The 24147-nt window shown below is 41.3% G+C and overlaps 2 protein-coding genes across 6 annotated transcripts; one reads left to right on the top strand and one right to left on the bottom strand.

The window, feature by feature from the left end:
• Positions 1–1693: 1693 nt before the first annotated feature.
• dcun1d3 (defective in cullin neddylation 1 domain containing 3) lies at positions 1694–20250 on the bottom strand. Of its 3 annotated transcripts, XM_036550608.1 has the most exons (5): positions 20092–20250; positions 17606–18087; positions 11005–11087; positions 5836–6401; positions 1694–2300 (listed from the first exon to the last, which is right to left on the bottom strand). In XM_036550608.1, exons 4-5 carry the CDS (start codon positions 6288–6290, stop codon positions 1808–1810), a joined length of 948 nt encoding a protein of 315 aa, XP_036406501.1. In that variant the 5' UTR covers positions 6291–6401; positions 11005–11087; positions 17606–18087; positions 20092–20250; the 3' UTR covers positions 1694–1807. The 3 variants fall into 3 exon arrangements, with proteins under 3 accessions (XP_036406501.1, XP_036406493.1, XP_036406509.1); XM_036550600.1 differs by lacking the exon at positions 17606–18087; XM_036550616.1 differs by lacking the exons at positions 17606–18087; positions 20092–20250 and adding an exon at positions 19923–20064.
• A 53-nt stretch (positions 20251–20303) lies between these two features.
• On the top strand, positions 20304–23325 carry lyrm1 (LYR motif containing 1). 3 transcript variants are annotated; one of them, XM_036547782.1, is made up of 7 exons: positions 20330–20350; positions 20497–20551; positions 21062–21114; positions 21643–21806; positions 21897–21957; positions 22309–22340; positions 22802–23325. In XM_036547782.1, the coding sequence occupies exons 4-7, from the start codon at positions 21648–21650 to the stop codon at positions 22916–22918; spliced, it is 369 nt and encodes a 122-aa protein (XP_036403675.1). In that variant the 5' UTR covers positions 20330–20350; positions 20497–20551; positions 21062–21114; positions 21643–21647; the 3' UTR covers positions 22919–23325. The 3 variants fall into 3 exon arrangements, with proteins under 3 accessions (XP_036403666.1, XP_036403675.1, XP_036403686.1); XM_036547793.1 differs by having other exon boundaries at positions 20337–20350; positions 20520–20551; XM_036547773.1 differs by lacking the exon at positions 20497–20551 and having other exon boundaries at positions 20304–20350.
• The last annotated feature ends 822 nt before the right edge of the window (positions 23326–24147 follow it).

Here is a 24147-nt window from a genome sequence, read left to right as displayed (position 1 = left end):
TACATTGCCAAATATTTTTCGGAGAAAAGCCCTTACTTTGAATATGGAAATGTCCTCATAATTAGCTAATAGAGATACAGACTGCATGTTAGGGTGACCATACGTCCTCTTTTTCCCGGACACGTCCTCTTTTTGGGACGCATGTTTTAGGTCCCAAAACGAGGACATGTCCGGGAAAAAGAGGACGTATGATCACCCTACATGACATGGCAACGTTTTAGCAGCTTGTTAAATGATGACTAAAGCAGAGGAAACAATGTATTTATGCCATCATTTAGATTCAATTAATCAATGTAATAACTTTATAAATAGCACATTTTTATTAAATCAAGGATGAACAGGAGTGACACATTCACTTTGAAAACAAAAGGCATTTATGAGGGATGTAGTTCCTTTGAGATTTTACTGCAAATGTCCAATGGGGTCCTCTTAAAAGGGTCTCTTTTTCAGGCCCATTTTCACCCCAAATGCTTTGGCCATATCTAACCCTAGGCAGGCAAAGAACACTCCAGCTGGGTCCACTTGAGGCCACATTCTGGCATATGTGGAATCACCAGCGTTGTTGGAATTGTGCTGATGGAACCACCCCTCATTTGAGTTAAGCACTTGCAGCCTTTAGCCTGGGATGCAGAACTCTGCTGAGTCCTATAGGACCACAGTACAACACATTTAACAGAACTTCTACAAGTCATCCTCCAACAAGCAAGTGGTTAATGTGTATATGTTTTGATTCAATCGAGCAATTAAGAATTCAGGTAGAATGAAAACCAGACACCTTCCAGCCTTTGAAAAGACTTTTTCCCAAATTTTAGGGTCCACTTCTTGAGCATCACTCCCTTTTATGGTTCAACAGAGTTGCAATGGGATGTGGGCAACATTTGCTATTTCCAAGGAGTGTGAACAGACTAATATTGCTGAAGTATATCTAGCTGTATACAAACTAATGGGACAATGAATGCAAGTACACGCACAAAAAGTTATTAAATGATCCACTTTCAATTACTCAAGAAACTGAAGTTAAATGATTAACACTGTTTTATTTCATATAAATCACTGCATATTATATTAAGAAGGAAAAATGAAATGAATTAACCGCCTTTAAAGTAAACTGCATGACACCATGTTACAGGCTCCCCTGTTAAAAACAGAATTGCTGTGGCTGTACTGCAATTCATATTACTAAAACTTTCCCTTAAGTTACATGTGAAATAGAGAAAATCATGTGAAAAGAGAGCAAGATGTGTGGATATGGTAAGATGTAGTGATCCAGTTTCTTGGGTGTTGACCACTAAAGCAACAGGGCAATGGAAAAGCAGCTGTTGGACCAAGTGAAATGTATCTGAGGGGAGGATGTAGATGGGATGGGTTTATCCTTTAAGTTTAAAAAAAGGACTACATGTCTGATTGCCAAAACAAAACTTAAAAAATCCAATAATTTAAATAAAAGTGCCTACAACATAATACAGTATTTTGGAGCCCTTTCATAAAACAGAAGGCAAAGGGTGCTGGAGAGATTTCCCTCCCCACCTCACAGACACACACGCAGAGACACACACACACTCCCCCCCCCCCCCCCCCCCGACTCTCCCCCTCTCTCTTTCTGATACACACACACACACACACACACACACACATCCAGACCTCATCATCAAGAAAAGAAAAAAAAAAAAAAAAAAAAAACACAAATCCCGAATAATAATGGTAACAATAACTATTGATTTTCATCCAATGATTCACAGATGCAGAATCTACTGTTTGTGTCCCTCCACTGATACCCCCAACTGCTCAGTCAGTGGCCGCTCCTGTTTTATGATCCTCCTTCTCCCTCTTCTGTCTCTGGTGTCTCTGTGCTGGGGGGCTCAGTACATCTCCTCTCCTCCTCTTTTTTCCTGCGCTCCATTTCCCACTCCACGAAGGTGTCAAAGAGGCTGGGCCAGGCCTCGTCCTCGCTGTAGTTGCTGAGGTCAGGCCCGATCACCTGAGTGAAATTGAGGAACATGTTCCACGTGTCTCGCGAGATGCCCTTCACCCCAGACGGGTTCTCAGTCAGGAAGTCCAGCCAGCACTCCAGGATGGCGGGCGTGTCCTGTGTGAACACCAGGCGCCACAAGGCGATGGCGATGTCCCTGTGCAGTGACCGCTGGCCCTCCTCTGAATCCAGGCCAAACTGGAAGGTGAAGCGATACAGGTCCTTGAACTTTTCTTCCACCTGGGCCTCCAGCAGCATGCAGGGGAAACGTGCGCAGATGCCCTCCAAACTGTCTGCTTTGATGGCCTTACAGCCCTCTACAAACTCCTTTCTGCAGGTGGAGAGAGAGAGAGAGAGAGAGAGAGAGAGAGAGAGAGAGAAATAAAAGTAAAAGGAAGCGAGAAAGAAAGGAAGAAAAATATGAAAAACTTGTATCTTGAGTTGAACTTGATGCCAGCTATAATACACAGACATTTGCACTCAGCAACAAGGAGGCCAAATGCCCACATGTTCGTGCACCTGCAGATCCGGAAGGCAAGGACACAACCACTGCTTGCTTTAACTGATAAAGCTTCTGCAGTGAGATCAGCAGCAGCTGCATGCCAACTTCAGAAAATACAACAAGAGAAAAGGTTCCTGCGAAGCCAGTCACCACATCCTGTTGTGAAAGACTCGCTGTGGTGGAGGTTCAGTTTTTACCCTGACATTCAGGGCAGAAATAACAGAATCTGGCTCACATTAATCAGTTGAATGCACTTATGTTCTCCAACATTGTAAGTCTCTCTGGATACGAGTGTCAGCTAAATGACTGTAAGATAAATGTAACAATTGGCTGCTCATAAAAAAACATGCATGAGACCCACTAGGGTGATCAATACACCACGCATCAATGCATAGCCCACCCAAGCCCCCGAGAGAGGGGAAAAAAAACAAAACATACTGAGCTAACCTGGGACAAGTATCCACAGAAACTGGTCTAAGGCTGGTTCCATGTGCTCAGTGGAAAAGGGATGCTTAAATACAGCATCTGCAATGTTTTACAATGGTGTTTATTGCATTGTTTCAAAACCTACATTTCAAAATGGAGTCAAGCTAAATCAAAAGGATGTTCCTTTTAACAACAGGTGGAAAACTAATGAAAGTGAGTATAAACCCACAACTGTGACACAGTGCTCCACACACCACAGCAAAAACAGCACCGCAGTGCCATCCAGTATCTGCAGAGCCAGCATTCTGGCCCTGCAGCACCCTCTCCTACCTCAGCCTGTTCAGCACTGTGCCTCCTTCACACTGAAGCTGCACATACTTGGCAATACAATACATAGTTTTAATTTAAGACCTCAGTGTTATCGTAGTTCATCATAAAATCAGTTTTAATTTAATTTTAAAAATTCCACAACAAAGCTAAAACTGCAAAATATGTATCAATTATTTCCTTTTTGTAAGCGTCTTCTTATTTTTAATGCCGGGGAGCAAATCATGTCCACGATACCAATTTGGTTTCGTACTAAAGACAAATTTAAGGAAAACCACCTCCTTCCACACTGTTCAAAAAAAGCCCAAGCCCTGAAATAGCGCATGCATGTGGACTGGATGACTCTTGCGACTCGTCCACTGGTGAAACATATTTTTCTACATTTTAACCATTGCATGCGGTACGCTCAACATGATCACCATTAGGTCTTTATTTATTGTGGGCTTAAAACAATGCGAGCGACAGAGTGGAGACATTTTATCGCCCCGTGCACATTTTAACATGACAATTAATGAGGGGGCTTTTCGTGATCATGTGGGAGAGAACATTCACAGTATGTGTGTGCATGTGTGAAATGAAAAATGACATCCACTATAAAAGCAATTCCAGGCAAACAATGCTGCGATAGGATCACGCCTGAAAATCTCAGCTGCATTTTCTCAAGGCTGTATATGTTTAATTGCTCTGCTCTTTCCATGGCAACGGGCAGCATGATGCCTCTGGCAAGGAGTGAAAGATCCCTCCTAGTGGGTGGATTTATCAAGTGTAAATATTTTAGAATGCATTTCTAATCAAAGGGCAGCCATGCTTAATGACAGGGACACGGTCTTAATGTCAGATGACACCTCTCTGAAGGTGAGGGGGTGAAAAAAAAAGATTCCACATTAAGTCCCTGCTGTCAGTGTGAATGAAAATCCATTTTGAAGCTGGCCACTTGCTCCATTTCAACCACACCAAATAACAAAAACGCAGAAAATAATCAATAGCCGTTGATAGTTAATTGCCTCAAATGGGCTTGTGGAAAAACTGCAGCTATCTACGCTGCAAACTTGCACTGTCCGTAAAATGAAGCGCAACACGTCTCAGACTCTTAATGGACTGGGCCGTATGCAGGGTGCGAGCATCTGACCCATTTCCACGGATACGTTTGCGTCAGTCAGCGGAGGTGAGTGGGGCTTGTGAAAGCTGAGACATGCCAGGGGCCAGGCGTGCAGGCTGCGCTGGGGAGATTAGGGAGAACAATGCTGAAATCCATCTGCTGCTGTGAATGGGCTCCTGTGGAGAGCCCAACAATCTCTACTCCCTGCTCTGGCCTGCTGCTGCACCTTGATCAGGGCGGTCTCCACAAGCTCACTAAAAGCACCACACCTGCTCCTACTTGGACTGTAGAAAATGCAGGATTGCCCTGACAATCCTGTGTATAAAATGCAACACTTAACAGCCCAACAGCCTCAGACTTTATGGCATTGGTTGATCAAGTCTGACAGACCATCAGTGGAAAAATCTCAGAAATATCACACTAAAGTTGGTAAAGGAAAATTGTGGTTTATCTGTTGATGTATGTAGTGCAGCTGATGCATGCCCAGGTACTTCCTGGCTCTCAGCAAACTCAGGAAACAACATGCTTGCTGCAATGTACTATATACAAAACATTCTTGTAGTGATTTCCATTGACGAGAAGAAAATCTCAGGGGATAGCAGCACTTCTGTGTGTACTGTGGTCAATATGATGAACTCTTCAATAGCAGAGCCTGACAAGCGCAAGAGGATAATGGGAGTCCTTTTAGAAATGGGACATGGCCTTTGGCTAGCTCATAAAGGAGTAATCCACCCCTGACAAAAAAAAAAAAAATTCCACATAAAAATTTTAACACATTAGTCCGTTTCAGTCCACATTGATTTCTTCTCCTGCATGGATTTCGCCGAGGATCTTAAATGCAGCTCCCCATCTGCTTAGTGCAGACTTCAGTGCTTCCTGTCTAGAATGCCTTTGCTGCAGAATTCTTCTGCCTATCTACCTTGGTGTGAGAGTTACAATATTCAGATGCCTTGGGGTTTTGATGTAACCCCAGCATTGTTCCCCGTTTTCGGAAAAAGCAAATGTCCGTTAGTCTGGTTCCACTGCAACGACCCCTGCGTTCACATGCAGGAGTGCTGAGCCAGTACATGCAATCCTCCCAATATTCCCAATGGAGGACAGCCGCATCTCCCTAATGCAATCTGAGCAACTCATATATGCCTGATGAGTTGCAATAATGTGTTTTTTTATGCTGACTTTAGGGGTCACCAGTATACAATGACAATGCTTATTCAGACACGGTGATCAACAAATTTCAAATTGTGTTCATGCGTGTAATTTGAGCTTCAAGGGAGATTACATCTTCGTACAACCGTTATCACTTGATACAACGGATATCTATACAGACAAGTTTAGCTGGGGTTCAAAGAGAAATCACTGGCAAAAATGTCTGCAGGAACAGGTCCTGTTACAGGCCCCTTTCCAAAATCTCCTGTTTTGCCATATCTCAGTCCCCAAAATCCTTACTTCTCAACATCACACTCCCACTCCTCCCAAGCCCTTTCCAGTTTCCCAAGCCTCAGTCGTTCTCACCTTGTAAACTTGCACATGGTTGCAGCCTGGAACTTCCAGGCCAGCAGGAGCACGCGGAACTCAGCGGGGTCCACGCACAGGTCGTTGCAGAAGCGCTCCATGCCCTCCTCCAGGATGGCGTCGTCCTGCTCGTCCTTGTAGCAGCTGAAGAGCTCCTCGATGCGGAGCAGGGAAAACTCCTCGCCGTTGGCCATCAGCTCGTCTTTGCGCGCTTCTGCCGCAAGTGCCGGGATCACCGGCGTCTCTGCTGTCACCTCCATCGTCTTGGTGCCGTTGGCCAGCAGGTCACTGGAGGCCTTCCCGCTCACCGGGCCTGGCTCCTCCTTGCTGCCTCCACCTCCTCCGCCGCCGCCTCCCCCCTTCTTGTGATGGGACTTGCTCCCTGGATCCTTGTCTCCACTCTTGCTGCCGAGCGAGGATGATGGGTTCTTGCACTTGGTGACGCACTGGCCCATGTCTCTCTCTCTCAGCCCTGGTCGTCCTCCTCCCCTCCCCCCACTCCGTTCTTCAGGCCCGGCTGGCTCTGCCTCCTCGCCCAGCCACGCCCTTTAACATGCCATCAGGTCCTACCAAAGAGCACAGGGTTGGATACAGTCAATGGTGATCTGGTACAGATCTTGCCTTCTCTTCACAAGCTTCCAGCCTTTAACATATCTGAATACCAGAAAACCTGTGAGCCTTCCACAGGAACTCTATTACTAAACTAACCTCATCCCCTTCAAATTCCATGAAAATTTCCCTGAATGTTTCTTTTTGGGAAAAGTATACAAAATAATTAGTTACAGAAATAAAATTAGTTAGGTCCGACCACCTGTGAGTTGAACCTAAACCTTACATGACTATATCAGTTCTCAGTCTTTGTTTAGCTAGAATGTTTTGGTATCATTTTAAATGAAATGATCAATGCTACGCATGACTACGTGGTGAAATATTCTACATTTAAGAAGTGCTTGATCTCAGTTAACAAAAATGTGTATTCTTCTCTTTTTTGTAGCCTCAGTGCTCGTCTACATGTTTCATTGTGTGCCTCTCATTTGTTGAGGTACAGAAGAGCGCTAAATGCAGGTTGATCTTGTATCATCTATCCAAAAACAGCATGATTGAGAAGGGATATTACGCTAATTTCTACTTGAATATAATGCCTTGTTAGATATCTAATTGCAGGGAGAAGCAGTCAATAACAACAACAAAAAAAAAAAAATCCTATCCCATCTTTGCTTAGATTTCTACAGGAGAACAAATGAATCATAGTTTTACCCAAAGAATGTGGTGAAACACCCCTGAGCACCTGATCACCCCCAGATTGAGAGATTTGACATGTCTGTAAATCATCTTAATTCATCACCACATTTCAGTTTGAATGTGAAATGAGCTAAATGAAGGTGACCTGCCTTTCAAAGTTACATTTACATGGGCTTAAAAACATATCTGTAAATAGGACCTGTAGAAAACACAGGGACACTGGCTCACAGGTTAGTTTGCATTCAGCAATAATAACACAAAGGCAGTACGTCTCATTGTGATGCCTTAACGACTCAGACCCCTCACAGTAAGACAGGTGTTGGAGAACACTGTCACTGACAGCTAGAGACTGCCATGCTTTGGACTGGCAGAGTAGAACCTTCAGGTGCTCATGGACTCAGATTTCCTGGAGAAGGTCCATTCTACTTGCTTGTGTAAAAAGAAGTCCTAATCGGCACACTGGAGCTGTGTAGGATGGGCAGGAGGGAACTCATTATCACAGCCACAGGGTCAGGCTGAGTCACACGTGGCCTGGTGCTGAACCTGACAACGATCTGCAAGGCATGAACTCTACCAGCTCTAACGGTTTCCCAGGACGTCAGCAGGTCTCCTCTGAACTCCAGGTTTACACTGGCATTGAGCAGTCCCCTCAGCAAGTAAATTCTGGTGGACTGAGAAGATACTGGGACAAAGAACCTACATGAAACAGGGGAGGGGGAGGGATTGGCAGCTGAGCCCTCCGAAAGCAACAGGGTTTAATTTGCATTCATTAAAGCCTTCTGTCATCACTAACTTCTAAAACAGTCCAAATCAATTTTATATGCAAATGAACACGTTAGGTCAAGGTCCTAGGAAAGTAACTTCTTTTTTCCCCAAAAGTTTAAGAAATGAACACGGAGACAATTTACTTCAGAACAACAGGAAGAGAGTGTATATCTCAAGTAGTGCAGAATGTGGCAGGGAAAAATCAGGAATTATTAGGGTTTTAACGGCTGGTTATCCAGAGCTCCGAGCATAATGAGCCCTACAATCCCTGGGTCTACAGTCCCCCTTTGCAGGGTCAGTGCTGTACAGGGCTGCAGGGCTCCAGCACATGCCCTGGGACCTATAATGAGGAGGCTTCCAGGAGACATGGTTTCCAGCTGAGAAAACAAACAAAACGCAACAGAAAGTAGACCATTCACATTTTTACCTCCTCAGTCAAAAAGGGCACTGCGGGCCTAAAAACATTTTTCCCAAAGACCTTCCCCAAAAACCAACAGCTTTCCTACTCCTCAACCGTTCCTGGCAACACAGGCAGGTGACAATCGGCTCACGAGCCCTTAGCTGAGTCAGTTGTCGGTGTCACCTGTCTGTCACCACACGGTGTTCGACTCATGAGCATGCAGAAACAGAGCACTGTCTCGATAAGTGAGTTAGACTGCTCAAGAGTGAATTCTTTGCTTCAAACATGGCTGCCCACCTCCCCCACCCACCCCATGGTTCAAGGCACTGCTCCCAAGAATGAGTCCTCCGTTTCCTCAGTGTCACTGAAAGGACACAAGAAGTGATCGCAACAAATACGAGATTGAGGGCTGGCAGTATGGTGGGAGTGCATCGGGTTCCACTGTTTACAGCAGAATCAGATATGCATGAGGCCACACTGCGATGGCACTCAAAAGCACTAAATATCCCGAGCTGGCCGTCTGCTACATGAAAAACCACCAACGGTGAAGTGACATCACAGGGTGCAGAGATGGGTGGAACACATTGTGCACAACAAGCTGAATCAAAGAACAGTGACAAGAAGGTGACAACCACCAGCAGACAGTAGTTTTGTCCTTTTTACCTAACTAAGAACATAAAAATGACAAAAAAACATGCCATTGAGCACATCCTGACTTGTCATTTTGTCTGACTGTAATAATGGCAATAAACTTTTTACGCATTACCCCTCATGCATTAAAAACAAAAACATGGCGTGAGTCATGCATTAAAAACAACAAAAACAATAACACCAAATAACAGAAATAAACACACCAATAAAAGCTATAAAGTAAAAAAAATATTTTAAAGATTAAGACATTTGGAAAAAGCCATAACAATAATAATAAAAAAAACAATGATAGATAGCAAATAATATATCTAGAATGAAAATCTCATTGTGTTGAGTTTTGTCTTGAATAATCTAAGGGTCTGACTCTACTGCATATCCTGACAAGCTGTTGTATCAATTTCATATCTGAGGAAATACTTCAGATTTAGAGTCAAATACACCTTGAAGTTCCACCTGCGGTTTTTGATTTTATTTACACAATGTAGAGAGCTTTGATAGAACACCAAATTAACTACCCTTCAAGATTTTGAATGCAGGAGACTTCAGCATTAGCATAACGCAATTAAGGTACATCGCAGCTGTTTGTAGACATCATCAAACACCACAGTGAAGTGGATCATGAGTCTCGCTTTTAAATAAACCTTTTAAAAGAACTGTCCCTGTCTTACGTCTCCCTTTACCACTTATCACAAATAGCAGCGTAGAATCACAACAGATGCTACTGCAACTGCAAGTAGCCACTCTAGGCAAATGATGAAATATTAAGCCAAATCTATACATGCTAAAACACAAATGATAAAGAAAGACACAATCAGAAGAAAAGAAAGTGGGACATTCAGTGAAGTTACAACAGTTGACTTTGGAAATCGTTTGAGATCAAGCAGAAAAGACCTGCAGCCTGCAGGTGACACCTGGGAACAGTTGAACCAAAAGCAGAAGCAACAACTCTAATTCCGGTGAATGGTTAATGCATATTTGAATGCATGCTCAGACACATATACTGAATAACTGTCTATTAAATAATTAAGGTGAACTGTTGTTTCTTTTGCAGCCAATACTTTATTCCCATTTCCTCAAGTCCTAGCAACACACCCATATACATGTCATGTTGTTTATGGCTCTGATACAGAAACTTCTGATAACAACACTGCCTTACAGAATGCTTTTACTTTGCTAACCAAAGCATACCTATGCACACAGGTAATATGTAAAATAACTGAAAGAGGGTAGCCATTTCTGTGGCATTTTGTGGCCCAGGAACAAAGGGTGAGGCACTGAACAGAGAGCACTGTTGCCAACTTAGCGACTTTGTCACTAGATTTAGCGACTTTTCAGACCCCTTTAGCGACTTTTTTTTTTTTTTTTTCAAAAAAGCACCTAGCGACAAATGTAGCGACTTTTTGGACAAATCTTAGCTACTTTCCATAGAAGAGTCGCCAATACTGCTGCCTCTCTCTGCGTCTACTCTGTTCAGTGAGGCAGAGGGGCGGAGCAGCACATTCAGTCTGCATGGCAGCTGACATAGACCGACAGAGAGTGCTGCCTGCTGAAAATATGCAAACCATCAACAATGTAAGGGAGGTGACAGAGGCCTATTAATTCCCCTAATTGCTCTTAATTCCTCCAATTACCTGTACGGTCAGGGGCTTTCTGTATATCAAAATATTATAATATCATAACCCTGATTTTGATGGAGAAATGTTTTAGTGTCTCATAAACAAATCAATAAATCCCCCATGAAATCTAAGGTTAAAATTCCATTACAAGGAATAGTAAGCAAAGAATAACCAACTGATCCTTACGATAGATCACAATATTTTGGAAACAGTGTATGTTAAAATGATTATATAAATAAACTAACTAAGTAGAACGCACATGCTGAGGGATTAAATTACCTTTCAAAACCATATACACAAAGGGAACAACACAACAACCAATTCAAATAAGCAACAGATGGTGGACTCCTGCATCCATACCATAAATGATATTGGCATTAAGCTTGGAACCTTTGCTCTGAATAATCAGATTTGATCACGATAAGCCACTCAGAATATCTTGTGCCTTTGAGAGCTATGGCTGATAGGTTCAATACACTTAGGGGGAATACTTACAGAAGTGTCTCAAAACACATTGGTTGTGAGGACAGGAGGAGTCATTCCCACACTCCACTGTGGTGAGCCTGGCATCCGTAACACTGAAACACAGTCAGACATCCTCTTGTCACAATTGGTAGCATGTGTGTTTAGCAACAGGTTAGACCACTGAACCTTGGGGTTGAGAGCTCTTGGCACAATTCAAAGTTTGGACATTATTGTTACACCCTTGCACAAGGCATTTTATCTTTATTTAGCTGGTAAAAATTCAAGTTAAACAAATGGGCAACAAGTGTGTATGGTATATAACATTAACCTTGTTAGGCTGCTAAGAACAACAGGTGGGTATTCAGGAAATAATTAAAGTAATTGCTTTCCTAAACAACTTCCTTCCTGTGTCATTCAGATTCCCACTACCTAATGGTACCAGCAAATTTCTGAGACTGTGATTGAGTCAGTTTTTAGGAGAAAGGCACTTTGAGCACAGCGTGGTAAGCACTCAATCATGCAAAGTGTGACAATGCTATCCAAGGTCAGTCAGGATCAATGTGGCAGTGACAAATGCCAGCACTTCATCATTGCAAAGACTGTTTAAATGAATCAGCAGCTTAGCCAAGCAACAATGTTTTATGGAAGCACAATTATTCAAGCTTAATTAAGAAAGCATAGAGGGATATCACAGTTAAAAAAGGAAACAAAAACAGACATGCAAGCAACCCACATACCTCTATATTTCAGTATTCAGACAACACAGAGCGATTCTCTACAAATACAACTTGAAAGACAACATATAAGTGGGAAAACATTAATAAACAAGACAGGGTGCTTGAATGACAGTTAAATACTTGTGTTTTATTGTACTGCATGAGGGTGTGTCACATAATAGAGAAACCGGTCATTCATTTTGATACCAATTAGAGTTGAATTTGTCACTTCATTTTATACTACATGGGAGGGTAAATGTATTTTCAGCAGCAGCACTTTTGCATGCAAATGTGTGTGGAAGCCAGTCAGACTTCACTGACCCCACCAGGGTTAAGCAAAGTAAGCTGTCCAATTGGGTTGGGCTAGGCTAATGTCAAAGGCATAGTGCCTGTAGCAGCCTGTGGAGCTGGCAGATTGCAGAGGGCTCTTAATCTGTGATTAGATGAGGCTGTTTCAATTTAGCACATCCACTGCTCCTTCCACCATGCTCCACTGCAACTCCCATTCAGAAGCCTCTCTGGTTACCTGACCCTCAGATGCTTAATACTGATTGCAGGCGAGGGATCCGGTCAGTTTCCTGGTTGGGTTTACATGAAGACACAATAGATGCGCTAGGCCCAATCTACTGTACCTGCCTCTCTCACATCCACACTCAGCTACAGCACAATAGTAACTTAAGACAGTAAGAGAATCCTCAATGGGAAGACCTCAGCACACACTAGCAAAGCAAATATGGGGTGAATTGCAACTGAGGAATACATCCAAGCAAGTGCCTAGACATCCTCAGCTCCAAGAGAATACAACAAAGCCTACAGTAAAAAACCAAAACAAAACAGAAAAAACCATACAGCTATTTCATGTGCCAAACAGACATAAATGAGTGGAGTAGTGCTGTGTAAGCAGACAGTATAACTGAATCAATGGGCACATCGACTTGCTATACCCTTAGTGTTATACCTCTATTTTATGATGCACACATACATGAAAGAAGAAAGACAAAGCTACAAAGGGCCTAACACCAGTTCACAATAAGCAAGTTAAAACACTGCATGGAAAATACAACATAATGGAAAATATACAGGAGAACTCGAGTTAACGTTCTTCCTGGAAGTACATCTGGCTTGCATCATCAACTGTGGGAAGAGGGCCTGGTTTATAGGATGGGATTATAGGTTGGATTATAGGACATGCGACAGAACACTTAATTGTGCATGCCAGCATTTGGCTCAGATCATAAAACATGTCATTTTGGCAAAAGTAACTGGTTTACTTAAAAACTGCATACAGGAAGCAGAGAAAGAGCACTGATTCTCCATCACTGCCACTCTGTTGCTTGACCCCGGTTCTGGCTCCTAGAGTTTGATGGGTGGACAGTCCCTCTTTATGGTGAGTTCCTCTCTGTCTTCAAGAAACATCTGAAGACACAGCTCTTCTGCTCTCACCTGAGCACCTGAAACACAACCCCCCTAAAGGAACTTCTTATGACTCAAACTGTCTCCTACTAAACTATAAAATTATATTGAGTGGAGGCCCAGAAGATCTTGCCCAACAACTCCAAAGCCTTAATCTGATAATCCTATCTGATACCACTTGGCCCAGCCCGTCCAACTCTCAGTCCAACTGCACTGAAAACTTGGGCTACATGGCCTGGGCTCTTTCTCCATGGCAAACTTGGCTGTAGCAAAGGCAATGGATCAAAGTTCTGAAGACAAGGGGGCACAGTAATGCATGGTAGATATATGTAGTGGATTTTTTTCCTGCTATTTAGCAAATTAGGCCTGGTGGTAGAAACAGCAAATGTAACAGAAAAATGCAGGTTACAAACTACCCTGCTGTGTGTGTATTGATACACACGTTCTGCAGCCACTCCCAATTTCCCCATTACAATCAAATCTCTCTGTCAGTCAGAAACTAATTTTTCTCTGAACACACAACAAAACACCATCAGTTAGATGGTCTACAGAAGCTACAGCACATGTTTGATTTCTTAGTTTTTAAAAAACACCAAATTGCCAGATCCAACTGATGCTTCTTCAAGTTTCAGAGAAGAAACTGATAAATCCCCTAACCAAACTCCCCCAACCAAGCCTGGCAAATCTGTACGTCACACTGAAAGCAGGACCCAGATGGGTAACAATGCTACCAGCTGGTGGCTTTGAACCAAAAAATATGTCATGATCATGGTTCATCCAAGCAATGATAAATTATGAATATTCACAACAGTTACACATCATTCGATCTACATGCAATATAATTAAACAGTTATCAAATCTACAATACAAAGACTATTCAGGAAGATGGGATATCTGTATCTTCCCACATATATTTTCATTTGTTCTATGCAAACACAAACCAATTACAATGTTACACTTGCCCCATGTTAGATGTGGTTACAGAACATAACTACGTACACTCACCATCAGACACCTCTTCTGAACACCAAGGGCCAGATATGAGCTTGATTCAAAAAGAGCACACAAATCTATGTTGACACGTTTCTCTTATTTAGTCACCTATGATAATTTGACATTCACCTGTTTTTAGCTTATTAATGTAATGACAAAGAGCAACGTGACTCTCTTGTTGCATATCACACTTAATTTCTCCTCAATGAGGCATACATTACAAAATGTGATTTTCTTCTTCACCAGATGCTCCACTACTGCCAATCTGAATCACGCTGCACAATGAGCTTATGAGGGCCAATATAACAGTCTTGAGTAGCTGGTTGGTATAAGAATTACATCTACACCACCCATTCTGCTTCAATGTGCAATCGTGACATGCTGAAGAGAGACATTCCCACACAAAGTGTATTGCTGCAGAAACTATGACAATTAACACTTAAAAAGGTGCCATGAGCTGTTTTTTTATCATGCTCCAATCTAAGGTCTGCAAATGCATTAAATGTAATGGTAGCAGTTGCAACAGCCTTTTACCTCCAGATAAGGATAACTGATTTTAACATCTTGTTCGCTGGTCTGTCATGTTACAAGAAAGCTGAAGCTGAACAGCTTTAAGCAAAGCACAGGACCAATAGACCATACAACAATCAGTTCTCAAAGTAAAACTGACAGATGCTCTCAACAGATCATTAGAGTCTCACCAACATAATATGGATTAAATAAACTTGCAACACGTAGTTTACTGAGGTTAATGATAGGTAAGGCTTTTAAAACCAGGAAATTTGCAAAACTGAGCTCTGCATTTTTTCATGACTACATTGCCCATCTCTGTGTGTAACAATTTGTGGTATTGAGGTTCTCCTGAAAATATTAGCCAAAGTTAATTTTAAACTGCATTAGATTTTATCACAGCTAACTTTACATTATGAAGTCATGACAGAGCTGCATGGTAAGTCTTTGTCCTAATCGTACAAACAGCAACTTTTAATATATCTTTTGGTTCAGTAAGTGTTCATGCAAATGTTTAGCTAAATGGAGAAAAACTATTGAGTCACTTAATATCTTGATCCCCTGATCTCACAGATTCTTTTTTAAACGCAACATGTGACTTGGGATTCTGTTTTAAAGCACCTCAAATCACATAAAAACATTTTTATATCAAATGGAAACCCTTTTAAAATCACTTTTTTGCAATATTTCACAAAGGAAGCTGAGGTGATGTGTTATACAGTTACATAGTTAAACAACATTGCATGTACAAACAACCAATTACTGCACAAAAAACCCTTCACAACAGACAACAAAAAAACAAAAAGAAAACTTGGGCCATGTACTTTTTATCCAACAGACTGCTCAAGATATAACTTTATGTTCATTAGCATAACAGCAAATATATAGACAAATTTGATGACATGGTGAATACTGCTAAAACCACAAGACATGGATTAACTCTTTAGCTTTTTTTCCCCATGACTATTTTGCATACAACTTTAGCCATCATTTGCTCCATCTGAGTTCAACTCAGAATAAAAGACGTTTGAAGCTTGCTGGAATACACCTTTTTCTGTACATAAGAACATAAGAATATATGATGACAAGAACAGGCCATTCGGCCCAACTAAGCTCGCCATTTCTTAATTAAAGAGTATCCAAAACTGCATCAAGTCTGGACTTGAACACAGCAAGGGTCTCTGCCTCAACTACATGACCTGGCAACCTATTCCGTGTATTGATAACTCTTTGTGTAAAATAATATTTCCTTGTATCAGTGCCGAACTCACTCTTAACTAGTTTCCATTTATGTCCTCTTGTTTTACAGACTGAACTCACCCTAAAGAATCTATTATAGTTAACCTTATTGATTCCTTTTATAAAGTTAAATACCTCAATTAAATCACCCCTAAGCCTCCTCTCGCTTAGTCTAAATAGGTTAAGTAACTTGAGTCTTTCCTCGTAGCTTTTATATTTCATGCCAGGAACTAATTTAGTTGCCCTTCTTTGAACCTTTTCTAGAGCTTCGATATCTTTTTATAGTGCGTTGCCCAGAATTGCACACAGTATTCCAGGTGCGGTCTGACTAAGGCATTGTATAATTTCAATATAACTTCGTTAGATTTATACTCTTGGCTACTACTTGGCTATATATCCCAGCATCCTGTTGGCCTTTTTTACTGCTACAGCACACTGCCTAGATCCTGTTAAGCTTGGGTCAACTGTTATTCCCAAGTCTTTTTCAAATTGAGCACATTCTAGTTTTTTTCCACCCATGAAGTAGTCTTGTCTAAGGTTCTTATTTCCCCACATGCAAGACTTTACATTTATCTAAATTGAATGTCATCTGCCAGGTATCTGCCCACTTTTGGATGCTGTTTAGGTCTTCCTGTATTACCTTAGTTGATTCTATACTGTTGGCTAGACCCCATAATGATATTCCAACACATAAAATTCAACAAACCATGCCTTTTTATGAATCTATAACTGCTTTATCCGCTTCTCAATAGGGTTTACTCCAGGTTGGATTATAAAAGTGTCTGTCCCTACTAAGACTAAAAACAGGCTTTAAAATGAAGTGAATGTGTACAATTCATATTACTTTTTATAACACAGACTTTGCAAATATCACCACAAATTAACTGCCCCTGACCTTGACTATGTAAATTTCTAAAGGAAAGACTGCTTTAGTTTGGATGTTATCAGTTCAATATGGCCTGTATTATCCAATATTACTTGACACCTTGAATTTTAGGACTTGAATGTTAAATATTATGCACAATAAAAATTAATATACATAATATTTGCAAATATACCCAGTAAAAGTTCCACAGTGAAGAGAAAACTGTGTGTATAATTACATGAGTGCATTTCCATGCTCGCTGGCCTCCATGCCAGCTCAATCCACCTTCCATCCTGCAGCTCTTTCAGAACCTGCTGCATGACTGGTATTCATCCTTTCCAAATGCACCCATATCTTTTCCCAACTCACCTCTCTCCACTGGCAACTGACTGTAGTTCCCTACAAATCTACAACCATGGTTCTTGCCTACTGGGCACTTTGGGGTGCAGCGTCTCCTTACCCACAGTCCATTATCAGACCCTACATACCACCATGAGCTTTCCTCTTGGCAATATTTGATTGACAGATCCCACCTGCTGAAGGCATATACCGCAAACATGCCATTTTTCAAAACTGGCAGAATGGTCTGCTGTTAACCATTACAACAGCAACGGAACTGCTCCTAATCTTCTGTTAGACCTCACCAGGTCAGACATCTTTTTCTTTCCAAGAAGGAAAGGACATCTTATCCCCTGATGCAGATACCTGAACACACCTAAAATTACGAAAAGGTTCATTATCTTATTTGAGGGGCCCTACAAAACCACATTCAATACCACAAAGAGTTTGAGAACGCTTATACTTCCATAACGGAAGCTTAATAACAAATCTGCTGAAAGCATGAGGTGAGATATATTTTACAGAAATTTAATTAACCAAAATGTTGCGACATTACCACAGAGAAAACTGGGAATGGGAAACGGATGTGACAAATATGGTTTTGCTGTAATCATTTGGCCTTTGTGAGAGCCGAAAGGTCAGAGTCTCTGATGCAGCCCTTCGGCAGCATGATCCATTGCTGAGACCTCACCTAAGGAGGCCAGTTAATTACAGCGCTCCACTGGGGAGCTCAGAAGCGCTCTGCTGCTCTCCTTCTCTCTCTCTCGCTCGCTCTCTCTGAGGGCCGCTCTGCCATGGCAGCAGTGCTTGCCACTCGTCCTCTTGGCTCCAGCACCCAACGCTCGCAGTGTGACTCCCAGCTTCAGAGCCTCAGTGCAAAAGGATTCGGCGCAGCCTTGTCAGCAACTCTGGGGGGCCGCCAGAGTGCCAGTCACAGCGATATCATGTTGCCAAACGCTTGTGCTGCCTGTGTGAAAAGTGCTGGAAGCAGAAGAACTCTGATTGAGCGGCACCACTCCCTCACAATGTGGGCTCTCTCTACGGCAAAAAAAAGGAATGCCCCAATTAGAGATTACACAGATGTCTGCGGTGGCAGGATCCTGCTAAATCAAAGCAGGGAGGGACTGGTAAAGATGTATGGCAGATACATCAACACAAGATTTCAAAAAATGTGGGAACAGATACCTGTATGCACATATTTTCTTCAAGAATTCCTGGAATGTAATTAACTGACAACAGATATCAACCCATACGTTAAGAAAACCTTTCAAACGTGGCATGGATAACTTGGATATGACCCACTGAAATGATTTCAGAATGACGTGCAGAGCCAGGTTTCTTCACTTATTTCCATATTATCCTAAAAACTGTTTCCAAAACTTGCTACTCTAAGCAGAACATAATATGCAGGGTAAATAACCACACTGTAAATAGATGACAAATGTGGTTGTATTGTGCTGTTTCACAGAGAACTGTACATGGCTAAAACAAATTTTATGTAAGATGAAGCCAGTAGTACACAATGCCACATTCATCTCTGACCTGTCATAAACTACCAAACACAAACCATATCTGGAGAAATGGCATGCACAGGCATTGGCTGACATTGTCATTTGGCTGACGATTCCAGATCCCATGTTCAATTCCCAAAGTCACTTTCATGTTTATCTGAATTTAGACAAACTGGAGAACAAAGAGTACAAAACTCTCTGGGAGAGGTCATCTAGGAGGACACATAAGGTTAGAGACAGATCGTTAAATAAAATCAATTCAGAAAGTGTCTGCTCAGTCATTGGCTTTACCTCTGCTCTCAGCATCTGATAACTTAACTGAAAGGATGTTCACTCTGACCCGAGAGCTGATTCCCCACATCGGACACAGTTTAATTACAACTGTTGAATAGAGCTGGTGACAGGGTTACCTTTGCGCGCACCCCCTATAAAGACATGTAAGGGCAAGATGCAACTCCTGAGCTAAGGGTATCTGAAAGGGTACTGATATGATCATCAGCAATCTGCTTGGAATTTAGCACTGAGGGACAATATTGCGAGAGTAACACTGTAAAATTTGTCATTTTCTCTCACCGTTTATATGTGATCTTTGAGTCATTTGTCTCCAGCAAGCTGGCTAACTTCTCCACTATTGACAGAAGAGCTTGATTCAAATGCAGTAATAAATACCAAAGCGTAAATTAATAATGTTAAAACTGGGTAGTGTTTTGGAAACGTCTACAAAACAGCGAATATCCGATTTGATCGTACTTAACGTTTCTACTGTATTAGGCAAACGCAATTAGCTCTATTGTAACTATAGCAAACTAGCTTGTTTCTTACTTTCAGTTTTATCGCTAGCAAATAACTTTCAGCAATTTCAAATTGTTTCTATTTACTGTTTCGATGTAGCTAGCTGGACAGGTAATTAATTGTCAAGACGATGAGCTTACTAACGCATCTATAAACAAAGACTTAGCCAGTTGATGTAAGTAATATCAATTTGATGTGGCAGAGTCGCACAAACAGCTTACTGTTTCAGTGTTGACTTTTCCCGTTTCCCTATAGACTAAGCCAACAACACACGAAGCAGTTATTTCGTTAACCACTTAGTTAGTTAGATAAAATAAGTTCCTAACTAACTAAATACCCAAGTATCAAGCTAGCTAGCTTACTCTGCTTAGCTATATTTAGCCAAACCTGCTAGCTGGCTACATTTTAGCTAACGCGTTCTCTTTAAAGTAGCTAACGTTAGCTCGCTAGCAAGCAAAATTGTTTTCCACGGACAGTTTATTGAAGTTGAAGAAACAGAAACTAAATCATTCGGTGGTCAAACGAAGAACAAATACTATTTAAATTAGGATGACGTTACAATATTCTTACCTTTTAAACAGATCGATTTATTGTAGAGAAATTGACACTCATCACTCCCAGCATTTAAGTCCCACACAGGTTAGACAACGACAGAGAACAGCCTTGTCGAATTGACAAACGTTCTGCCTTCCGACTGCCTTTTCACCTACCACTTCAAGCCTTCATTAACATTCATTACCTTTCGTTTTAGATGTCCAAGTATAACATCCAGAAAGCTGACGGCGAATAGAGTTTCTTTATGTTTTCTCCCTCTCTCTCCCCTTTTCTCTGCCTTTATTGAGTGGATATTAATGGGAATTTTCCCTGCATCACTTCCTGCAGCACAGAGTCGATTGCTACACAGCCAAGACCCAGCTGCTTGTGCATAACGTCACTCGGCATGAGCTCACACGGCACCAGCGTCATTAGTGAGGCGACAGGAGGTGAAGAAAGGAGAGGTAGGTCGAATTAGTTAAATTAGCCAAAGGTTTTTAAGCTGGTAGCGTTACTGTGGTTTATAAAACTGAAGTTGAGCTCCGCTGCTTAAGTGCGTTTCCCTGCTCTGTCTTGATAGCCACCTTACTGTAACTATTGTGGTACTTAGCTAACGTTAGTTTGCTGGTCTAGCTGGATGTTCTGTGTGGACGAATCATTTGCAGGTAAGTTATTCAACTAACATAAGCTAGCGACCCAAACCCGTGTTAAGCCTTTGATAGTTGCAAGCATTTGTTTACAGCTTCAGGTTTTGATTCAAAGGCTGGAGGGTTGACCAGACAGATCTGTTAAGTTGGCTGTGTAGCTATGTGGCTATGAATTCTGCTGAAGATGTACTGATTCTCTCATAAGACTATTTCACGTGTGGCCAGATAGCAAACTATCCCGCTCTTTCATACTAAGAACTGTCAATAAATTAAAACTTGTAGATAACACAAAATGTTCCTTATTGGTCATGATGGCGAAGTTTCACCGCGCGTATATAAGCAAAAGTCTGTATGTTTAACCAATTAGCTATGTACTTGAAGTGTTTAGCCTTTTTCGACCGCAGAAGGCCTGGTGTTTATAGCAAGTTGTAGTCACTGTACTCATTAGCTAGGTAGCTAACGTAATATGACATGTCATATTCATTCCACTGTTTGTAACAATCCAGTCTGTTTTCAAATTCCTCTCAGGGTCATCAGTGACAACTCTCAGCCGAGCACCCAACACTCCAGTTTAACTGTGTGTAAGTTGCTAACTTCAAGAATTATGCACTTTGCTGCAGTTATAGTATATTGCTGTACGTTGATATGTAACAAACTGTCATTTATGCATGATGTATTTTGACATGTGCGTGTGTGTTTACTTGTTCTAAGTTTGATGGTTGTGACAATGAGCTAAACATACTTTTGATGCCATCTAGTGGTGGGCTTTGGGGCCTTTTCGACTGAACTTCCCTTAATGCATCACCGCTGTGTATTTGTCATTTTGTTCTGATGCTAGTTTTCTGGATGTATTCTGCGTTTTTAATATACACATCGTGTTAATGGACATAATTATTAAACAGGCGCTGCACAGGTAGTACATGCATGCGCTGAGCATCGATGTCGTCTAATTGCGGGCCCATCCAGATTATTTAAATACATCAGTGGTTTTGTGCAAGGCTTACGTGGAAGGCATGGCCATAAATAGACAGATGTATATAATAATCTACGATGTAGACGTAGACCTCAAAGCGATGTAACCTGGGTGAAATGTGTGTCTTGCCTATAAGGCCAGATGACGGCTGCCACAAGGCAGGAGGTTCTCTCGCTGTACCGACGAGTACTGCGCATTGCTCGTAGCTGGCAGGCGCAGTCTGCCCTGCCACAGGATACGAAGAGTGAGAGGGACTACATAGCTCAGGAGGCAAGGACCCTGTTCAGGCAGAACCAGCAGGTAAGATTCCTTTTTTGCTGGGCGGCACAGACTGGGGGCTTCATGAAACAGCCAAGTCAGTTTGCTCAGGTTCCTGTCATTCAATTTCAGGTGACTGATCCAGAATCAATCAAGAAATGCATAGAAGAATGCCGGGCAAGGATAGAAATTGGTGAGCTGCACCAAATCAAGTGAAACACTGCAACAGTTTTTAGAAGATTGTATAGGTTATAATTTATTACAACCAGAAAATATGTGAGGAAAATAATTGCATTAAGAGGAATACAGAGTCCCAGAGGTATGGTTTAATTGTGGAATGTCTCCTTTCTTTTTGAAAGTTGTTCTGCACTTTACTAGGTTGTATAATTACTTTGTACATAAAGTTTAACATTTAATTGAACTTCCTGTTTTTTGTAAGTTTAAATATTTGGCATTCTGATTTGTTTATTTGAATTATTTATGGCACATACAGAGACAGAACTCTAAGTGAAAATATGTTTTGTTTTTTTGTTTTTTTAAAAAGGGCTGCATTACAGGAATCCATATCCAAGGCCGGTAAGTGAGTAAACCATCAAAATACATTTTCCTGTTCAGGGTCAGGTTCTGAGGTGTGTACACAGGAAGGAATACTAACTGAAGAACATCACGTACATTAGACTGCAAATGTGCTCTAATTTCACTTCCATCCAGAGCATTCATAATAAATCTGGTATCACTCCAGTTTACAGTGTCATAAGAAGTAACCTACAAAGACAGACAGTTTCTGAGGGGGAAGCTTTTAAGGTGACCTCACATTTCTTATGAAACTTGCAATTCACACGTGCCATTTTTTTTCTGGAAATGAAGTTCTTTTGTTCGTGCATCGATACCCACTATAAATTAGGAAGTGTATTGCAGTTCAGTAAACTGCTATATAAAAAGCGAGGTTACTGAACACCTGATTGTGTGTGTGTTTAAGCGTAAGATTACAACTCTGCATTTTGTTGATAAGCAAAATCCTCTGCTCTCTCTTGCAGACATACCTTCCTCCTATGGGACTTGCCACTCAGAAAGGGAGAAAGCTGCGTGCCCAGGAGAGGTTGAGGAAGCAGGCCAAGCCCATTTACTTAGAGTCACATGATGAGACATCCTGACATGTAACAGGTCAGGGTCGGTATGCTGTGAAAAGGGTATGAGTCAGAGGATAGTGTGCTCAGAGACAGCTGTGAAGGACAATGTGAAAGTGATGGGAACTATCACACACAAGCTTTTCTCCGAATGGTTGTCCTCACAGCAACAATGGCATAGTGGTAGTGACCCACGGTGAAGAAGCTGTCTGGCACTTCAGTCTCTTGTTGCTACTGAGGAGCTGATTCTCTCTACTCTCAGTGTAAAAATCTTTAATATTATTCACACAAGTAAACTTCAGTGTTCATGGAAACGTTTTGGAGCTGTCAAATACATCACCAGTTTGTACTATACACAGTCCCTTCCTCTGCCACATTTTACAAGAATGTGAGTAATGATTAATGTCTTACTGTCAATATATATGTTTTGTCATTTTTCAGTCAAGGTAAACATTGTGTAAACAACATGTTCATTGTGAGATGTAATACAATTGAGTTTATTTATTCTTCTGTACAATAAAATTATTTGAAACATTTTATGTCTGTTTACACACTCTAGTATAACTCAAAACTAACAAAACAAAGAACAAAAAAGTTCTAAATTAAATCCAAAGTTTAGAAGGAAAACACAAACTGTATCAGAATAAAGTGCATCAGAGTACTGTATGCATGTCTGACCATAACCTGAGGTACCTGCTTAGTAATAAGAGAGTACAGATGGTATTTCAACAGTTGTGGACCCAGCACCATGTAACACACTTTGGAAGTGTAGGATGTTAATAAAAATACAGATGACAAAATGGTACAACTCCTCATTGATTTACATTTGTTTTAGTGACAGTTAGTTGATAATGTAAACAAGTATGTCAATAACCTTAGCAAATAGAGGTGTGTAATTAAAGTAGATTTAAAGTCTGTCACCCCAAAGTAACATTCACATGTCTGAAGCCTATAAGCAAAATTATTCATATTATGAAATTTGGCAATTGTGGTGTGATTGATTTCAATATAAGAGTAAAATGTTAGTTGTTTGGCTCCTATCTGTTTGTTTTGGTATGATTTGCCTTTATTTGACATACTTGAACCTACTTTCAATATATTTCTATACTATGAACTATTTTGATGGTTCTGAAAGGTCAGATCCTGTGTAAACTTATAAAAACACAGCTTTAATATATGTAGTTCTATCTGGCTCTCGTGCTCTAGGGTCAGTGTAGTGTTTCTCTATAATAGGCCGAATTGAATGAAGGAGGAAC

This window comes from Megalops cyprinoides, chromosome 1 (assembly GCF_013368585.1).
Source record: "Megalops cyprinoides isolate fMegCyp1 chromosome 1, fMegCyp1.pri, whole genome shotgun sequence".
In the NCBI taxonomy this organism is placed as follows: domain Eukaryota; kingdom Metazoa; phylum Chordata; class Actinopteri; order Elopiformes; family Megalopidae; genus Megalops; species Megalops cyprinoides.
This window is presented reverse-complemented; position numbering and strand designations above follow the sequence as displayed.